Source organism: Morone saxatilis, unplaced genomic scaffold (assembly GCF_004916995.1).
Source record: "Morone saxatilis isolate NCDOM2014 unplaced genomic scaffold, NCSU_SB_2.0 Contig1, whole genome shotgun sequence".
Lineage (NCBI taxonomy): Eukaryota > Metazoa > Chordata > Actinopteri > Moronidae > Morone > Morone saxatilis.
The window spans coordinates 20959843-20968301 of NW_023339651.1; the positions used below are offsets into that span (position 1 = coordinate 20959843).

At 39.7% G+C, this 8459-nt stretch overlaps 1 protein-coding gene across 1 annotated transcript in view; it reads right to left on the reverse strand.

Moving 5' to 3' along the window:
- LOC118325765 (1-phosphatidylinositol 4,5-bisphosphate phosphodiesterase delta-3-A-like) overlaps window positions 1-8459 on the reverse strand; it is a 26118-nt gene that overhangs the window by 9636 nt on the left and 8023 nt on the right. The window contains exons 2-6 of the mRNA XM_035658568.1: window positions 7070-7125; window positions 6846-6957; window positions 1491-1719; window positions 819-948; window positions 433-658 (exon numbers count right to left, since the gene is read on the reverse strand). Of these exons, the coding sequence (XP_035514461.1) occupies window positions 433-658; window positions 819-948; window positions 1491-1719; window positions 6846-6957; window positions 7070-7125 (753 nt within the window). The remainder of the gene's footprint in view (window positions 1-432; window positions 659-818; window positions 949-1490; window positions 1720-6845; window positions 6958-7069; window positions 7126-8459) is intronic.

Below are 8459 nucleotides of genomic sequence, written 5' to 3' on the forward strand. Positions count from 1 at the left end.
GACTGCCATTGCTAATATCACAGATACTATTATTACTATAATCACTGCTTATCGTCCCCCATCGTTGTTGTCGTCGTTATCATCTTCTTCATGTTCATCATCATCAGTCACTACTAGTAATTAGTTAATTAATTAAGCAATAATTAGCTTATTTACACATCCAACGGACATGGAACAAAATTCAGCATTCATTTGGTTTTATCTGTGAACCCGATAAATACAATATTCATTCTCTTTTGAGCTCTATTTTGGTCTTTACCAACTCCAGAGAAAAATATCCGCTTTTCTATGTTTACCGTCTAATCGCTAACTTTATCTGTCTCCCCTTAGGGCTGGGCAGGTAGCATCCAATGGGTTTATCAGAGCCATTTTGCTGAACACACACCCGATAAATGTTGGTCCTTTGCAATATATTGTTACTTGGCACCTTACCCCACTCATTAAGTTCATAGGTGAGTATGACGCTTTGGGCATGGATGAGGGAAGCGTCCTCCCCCTGGTCCTTGAAGAAATCCCTCAGGTCCACAGTGGAAAGTACACAGCCATTTGCAGAGTAGCGGATAAACACAGCATCTAGCTCCGGTCTCCGTAACAACTCCCTGCAGAAAACTTCAATCTCCCCATGGTCCAGGCGACCGTCAGCGGACTGATCACATTTCTATCAGAGAAACAGAGTGAGATACAGGTGATCATCATCACAGTTAATGTAGGTCTATCACTAGTCAAATCAAATGAGTTTAAAAATCACTTTTAATTACTGACAGAAATCCTGGATATGGAGCCAATGTTTTTAAGTCTTTGTGTGTGTGTTCCACTACCTGAAAGAGGCTGCGGGCATACTGGTCACTCAGGTCAATGTTGATCATCTGCAGCAGTGTCTGGACTTCCTCATAGCTCATTTTATCATCATGGTTCTGGTCGGCTCGACTCAGGTAAGCATGAATCCAGGTGACACACAAACACAGTCAAGGAAGCAGCAAGAACAGAAATTGGATAAGGTTTAGGGGTGTTATAGTTTGACCAATATGGAATTTTGAAAAACAGAACTAATATTTAATTATAATAGCCGATCAGGATGACAAAAGAGTTTTTATTGGATACTTGTTAGACTGTTGGCACTCTGTTTTGTGACTTTTAAGGCTCCCATTGAGGTTAGCATAGAGGCTGTTAGCATCAGTTATGACAGAACTTCATTGAAAGAAAAGCAAAGAACGGCACTGAGGGGTTTGTTGATGGATAAGATGTTCTCCCGACTGTAATATTAGGAGTTTGACGTAATATGGTTCGTTGATCTGATTAGTTGAAGTTCGCCTGTGATAGACAGACGGTTCATCCAATCACCTGCCAAGTATTTTTTGGAAGTACCTATCCTTTTCCAAACAGTTTCCAATAACTTCCCAGATGGTTCTGTGTAACAAACCACTTGCCGCAGTCAGTTTATTATTATCTTCCCATATACCATTTCTACAAATAAACATGAGATAGGATATTGGTCAAGTTTTTCCTTCTGGGTCATGTTGTCCACCCTCTCCTGCAGGGTTCGGATGCCGCGGACCCATTGCTGAGCCTCCTCCTGGCTCTGACAGAGGAGATCCAGGCTCTTGCGGGGCCCTTTGAAGACCACTGTCAAACACCGGCCCTCTGGTACTGAGCCGACCATCTGCCGCAACATCTCTGACTGGCAACCCTCACGAATGCACTCCACTTCCATGACAGAAACTGAAGATGTGTCAGGGGAACAGAATGAAAAAGGTGCAAGAACAACAAGTAAGTCAAGCGCAATTAATCATCCATCCAATATCGAGTGATATTCACTCAAAGAGAAACTCATGAGTGCTTTGTTGTTTCAGAGGTGTATTGGTTATTAATGGGAAACTAATGGGTAACCTCTGTTACCACAATGGAAATATTTGAGAGCTTGGACAAAGAGTATTGGAACCAGACTTCCCATTTAAGGAAGTTTCTGTTTCAGAGGTCAGGACAGAGAACAGATACATGTAAGTTCTCAGGTGACCCCTGAGTTCCCTAGAATATGAGCTTTGAAGATCACCCAAAACATTTAAGACAACACATTTCAGTACTCCTCATGAAATCGCTCTGTCTCTGAACTCTACTGGAGGGATGAACAGCATCCATCTGAAAGATATTCCATCTCAATCGAATCTCAACCTTGCTATCTAGCTGGACGTGCAAGATAGATAGATAGATTCTTTATTGTCTTTTCCAGGCAATTTGTTATATCATCATAAATACCAAGGTGTTCTGTTGAGCAGTGCTATGGCAGAGGGTATTCCTGCGATAGCGTGCCCGTATTCAGGCCATGAGTAATATAAACATGTTCTCTCCTAGCATGATCCTGACCCTTCCATGAGTGGAGGAGATTATGAGAGAATAGGGGACATTAAGTCTCTTGCACAGCTCTCTCAACTGCAGTGTATGTCTATGCTCGAATTGCTTGGATTTTATTACACAATCTGCTGTCGCTTTGGATCTGTCTTTGTGTGATTTTCACTTACAAACTCACATTTTATAATCTGCACACAGTACTCAACAGTCCAGCACTCTTTCTCTCCATTATCAGTGCTTTGAGCATTAATTTAGTTTGTCAATACAGTACACACACACACACACACACACACACCTCAGCAGCATACTTTGCATACCCATTAATTCCAGAGATTGTGTACTGCTAATATTTGTCCCAGTATTTCTGTGACTACCACTTTTGCTACAGTGTACCGTATTATATAAAAGTAGATTTATAGAGTTTGGAGTTTGTGTAGTTTACACACACACTTCTGCTGTGTGTCAACAGGAAATCATGGTTATAGGGTACAAGGCTAGGCCAAGGACAAGAAGTGGCTCAAAGATATTGTATTTCTGGTAATCTGGGTAACCCTGAACGCTGAAAATACCAGCCAATATTGTATTTTTGCAGGAAATAAAGAGACTGGATTGGTGACTAATAACACTGATGACTGGGCTGCACTGTTCACTCTAATTCCTACCAAATTTAGACACAAGCAACTCTACAGCTCACCTTTCTGTTTGTGTTATTTTTAACCTGTTTGCTCATCTAGCACACCTTCCATACGACTGCGTCAATATGTGTACTTTGACAATCAAATCACACCGACTAATGGATTTGAATAAACCAAACTAAACATCAGTGCAGAGACCAAACATCAGCGGGTGTTTGCCGACTTCTATTTGTTTGTGGTTTCACTAGAAACTAGCTAGTTTAAGAAGTCTGTCACAGACGGAGAGCAGTGGGATTCTGCTTAAAATATATTAAATGCTGTTCCTAAGGAAGATGCTCACATAGGCTTTTTCCACCAACAGGGAACCAGCTCCCTTCAGAGCATTTCGCCAAAAAATAAATTGGTTCCAAACCTGTGAGTTAATTTTGGGAACTAAAGAGTGTGTCATACTAATAATCTGTGCTTCTTTTGTGAATCATCTGATACATTTGACAGCAAAACAGTTTGCTTTACTTCTTTGTTTTACTTTCTATTTGCTCCAGTGTGGTGTGCAGCTGATTATTCCTTCTGTTTTTTTTAAATTGAGTATTCAGCAGTTTCAACTATTGATTCCTCCTTTTTATTGTGTTGTTACTCAATCCCATGTTTCCTGCTATCCCACAATGCTTTGAGAGCCATTTCACTAGCCTCCCATTGAAAACAAATAGACAGGACGTAGTTTGATTAGACATTTGTCAAAGCATTACCAAATGCCTCCTGGGTTATTTACAAGAAGGCTTAACCTAAACATCAGTAGACTGTTATTGTATGTATTATACATTGATATTTTACAGTTTGCTGATGCACCTACTGCTCAGTGTCCAAGCATAGGACTGCTTTGTTGAGGTCAGATCTGTGACCTTTTCAATTACAAGCCATAAAGGCTCAATTTCCACTGTGGATTTTTTTTTTTTTTTTTTTAAGGTTGATTTTCTTACTAAAATCTATAGGATCATCTGTTTGTTCTGGTCATGTAACTCATTAAAACATTTCTGGACCTCAATATTTCAAGTGTACTCGTAGATCTTCCTCCTTTATATTATGGATCAAGGAAGTCATAATGTGTCTTCAAATGGAGATTCTGAAATCCACTCTGAAAGGATAACTGAAAAGATATACCAGACCCTGGCCTCCCCCTTGTTGATTATGTGGAGAATCTATCCTTCCCAGCAGTCTGATGGCTAATGTTATACAGGAGGTGATACACTGACCTGATCCTAACCTTTCAATTTCATTTCTCTTTCTTTTGTCTTGAGTGTGAATAAATTCCGGTACTCTACAGCAGCTGTTTTGTTTTTTTGTTTTTCTCTTCCCCAGTATGCTGATACATCTACATATCTCTCAGGAGCAGTATACTGCTTTGTGCCAAGCACCTTCTGTCATTGAAATATGGACTGTATGCTTATACAACTACATAGCATCCTTGTTTTATCTCTGTTTTTATTTCTTGGGGGTTCCCTTTGACTTTTTATTTTTCTTTCCTTTTTGCTTTTGTAGCTCAGGTGGTAGAGCGGGTCATGTAATAATTGGACGGTCACTGATTCGATTCCCAGCTCCCCCAGTCCAATAGCCATCAGTGTGTTAATTGGTGCATTGTTGTGAACTGTGTTGAGAAAATTCCATTTATCCCCATAATAGCCATAAAATAGGGATTATTATTGAATCCAATTTTTGCTTTTTTTCATGGGAAAAACCTGGATACTTGCACCTCTTCAGACATCCATATTTTTTTTCAAATTAAACTATGTCTAATCAAAAATTACTATCTGGTTGAACTTGTGTTGGATTAGGGGTATCAGACCTTACGACATTTTTGCCACAAGACAAAAAGGTTAGCAAATTACTGCAGTAGACCACCCAGTCACTGAGTTACTGAGTTACTGGGTGTGGCTGACAAACTTCCACTTTCTTGTATCCACATGTCAAGTCCAGTTAAATTGATTTGGAGTTTTGGGATGCAGGTATGGATCAGAGAGGAGTTTAGAAAAACAAGACAATAACAAGCACATCAAACTTTAACTTTAGCTTGTAAGTGTATGTTCACGGGAGAAGAAACTATATGCTTCTTTAGAAGTTATAAGTTCTCTGATGTAGAGTGGACACACGCACACACACGCACACACACACACACACACACACACAGCTATTGGTGGTTAGAGGAAAGGTCCTGTAAAACAAATACACACACACACCAAACACCAAACACACACTGCGCCACATCATAAGCAAACCTAGTCTTGTGGCAATTAAAGGCCATGTACTGCACTTGGGAGGCTAAACTAGTTGTTGAGTCGTATGGTAACTATATAGCACCAAACCACAGGCTCCAGGGCTGAGTCCCACCACCATATAATGTCCTATAATCTCACTGTTTGAACTACAGCAGGATGGGCTGCCATCTTAGGCTCAAAATAGATGAGCTCTGTAATCACGGCACCGTGTGTGACCCTCAGATAGTGGAGGAGAGCGAGAGTAGCTGTGTGAGCAAATCTATGTCTGTACAGAGAAGTGAGTAGCATTTAAAGTTAACGAAAATAGATACTGTATATCCATGTTTCACCTTACACGCCCAGTCAGAGCACTGAGTTCTTCTGGAACACACAAAGATTATCACACAGAGATGGCTCTTAACCCCTGGGTGGGCACCTTAAAGGGTGATTTCAAAGGTTTTCCAAAACTAAGTTTACAGTGTTTAATGCATATTGGAGAGGTCCTCATGGATCCACTCAGTTTTAAGTAACCAAGATGTAAACTGGGACCCATGTTGGGCGGCACCCAAATTACCCAGTGAGCATTTTTCTGTTAAAAAGAAGTTCAAACTTGAGACTTGCTTTTGGCAGCACACAGCGTATATTTCAATATTTATGACTTTTATATGAAACATTAAATGTGTTAAAATTATGTCAGTGTAGACCACATTTCCCCTAACAGAGCAATATGACTTTGGAGAAATAACTTCACACTAATCAATACTATATAATAATATACTCTGTGTCCAATCTAATCTAATGAGGTTAGGTAAGGTCCTTTTCTGTTGCCACCGATCAATAGGTCTAAAGGTAAGGGTAGGCCTAAAACTAACTAGGTCATACTACTTGCAGCTGACCACATCGAAACGGCAAAGTGTTCAAAGTAGCTGTTCCGAATGGCCTTATTTGTAAAGCCTGCCATTATACAGTAGGGGGAAGATGGGAAATAGGGTAACAATGTATACTATTGGTCAGCCTTTGTGCTGGTGATTTCACTTGTACACACAAAAAAGTAACGTAATTATTTGTGTAAAGAATGTAAAAAGAGACTAGTGAACTGATTTTGATTCAATTGGTAACCTCTGTAGTTGTCAAATGAAGCCAAAACTGCAGTTCCTCCAACAGCCTCTTGAGGCTAACTTGTGAGTCAATCTCTACAAAGCCCCATATTAAAATGCCAACTTTACAGCAGAAATATTTACAACCTGGTACGAACAGTTTTGATCTCTATAGCTTATATCCTGGTTCAGAACTGTATGGGGTTGGTTTTACATAACTAACCTGTTTAAATTATACCAAGGCTTTCAAATTATGCAGAATTAAGGGCATGGCCGCTTTGAGTGACAAACTGTAGTAATCAGGCTTCATTTAGCCCACCTCAGTTCCATGTCTTTGTTCCTATTTGGATTTGCAGGTTGCCGGCAGAGTCAGGACTGTCAAAATGGCGACAGCCAGAACCGCCCACACTAGGCTTCACAGCAGCTTCAGAAACCTATGGAGACTACATGCATTTTTATTTATATGGTTTATGTTTTTATTTATATGAAAGAACCCACAAACAAACACACACACTTACAGGATTGTTGCTCCTTGGCCCGGCTGGAGGTTTTGTGGGACTGACACCAGACAGTGACACCGTCTTCCAGCAGCTTCAGAGTTCGTCGCTTCTGCCAGCGAGGCGAGCGTACCTTTACATATATTGAAGTAATTCATTAAATTGCATTGATTTCATTACTACTACCCACTACTATTACTAACAACTAACAGCTACTAGAAGTTAATAAATTCTAATAGCTTTACCTTTACCATACTGGATCCCTGCAACATCCGCTTCACATCTTCATCATCCTGCACTCCTAAAAAGTAAACAGACAAAAAGATGGTTGAAGAAAGACAGATATATCTTGAAAACATTCTTTCACTTTGAATAGGATGGTGGTAAGTGATCTGAACTCAGTAGCACTCAACAGAAGGTGGGGGTAAGGAGAGAAAAGGGAGAGTAGAGTATAGTCAGAATTAGAAGTTGGTGTATATACATCTGTTGGACCGCAGAAGCTCGTATGGGAGCTCTGTAATTCTGACATTTTGGTCCTGAACCAGCAGTCGGGTGTGGCTACAGATGACAAGGTATGGCCAGAGACATAGAGAAAGACAGAAGGACTTAATATTGTAGAAGAAGAAACAGTGAAAGAAGATGGGGAGACAGAGAGATAGACAAAGATTGTATGGTGATAAGGTGAGACAGGGAGAGGAAATTCCAATTAGTTAAGTTCTTTTGGCCTGTTATGAAAGCCATACCCTATGAAACTTTTAACAAAGAGGACAAATGAGGAGATGTGCCTGTATTTCAACCAGAAGAGATTTTGCAATACACAAATTCATTCATTTGCAAGCAATATGTGAGGCAGTGCAATAGCTGTATGTATAGCTTGTTGTTACTGTTGTTGTTGTTGTTATGATAACTGCTAATCTCTTCATACTGTTAGGATACCCCTAAAGGCATGACACTGGATCCAGTTCTCTTTAAGCAATTTAAGTATACAATTAAAATGGTTTCAGCAACTTCTCTTAGCTTGAGCGTCAAATTCAACTTCTATACAGATGACACTGTTGCATACGCTGTTAACAAAGTGCATGACTAATACATGTCTTGACCAACAAGTAGGAAAGAAATGCTAATGTTAGGCTTTAAGCACCTGTTGACTGTTAAAAACAGACAAACGTGTCAAATGTGATTTATTCAAATACTATTACTACTAGCAACTTTCAATGTTATTGATTGATAAGGTCACATTTCCTTTAGAAATTCCTTTAGAAAATATCTTGTGAAGGACCTTTTCTTACCATGACTAAGACTGTGGTTCATACCTTCTACTAGACTTTTTTGAATTTGTTTTATGTTTGAAATGCCCAATTTTCTGCGCACTGTAGTGCTGGTCACTATTTACTCTACTGTTTACCTGGGGAGAGAGTAAACAGCCATGCACTACCTTGATTACACATGTTGTTGCCATCCAGTGGCTATCATTGGTTTTGCCTAGTTTCGTTGGTAGCAAAATGGATACAATGAGAAAAGCTTTGAAATGTTTATTTTTTTACAGATGCAGGGTTGTATGAAATTATAAGGTGAGACACAACCATTAAATTTGTTCACTAGAAACTCTACTCAAAACAAAAGCACTGCGCAAAT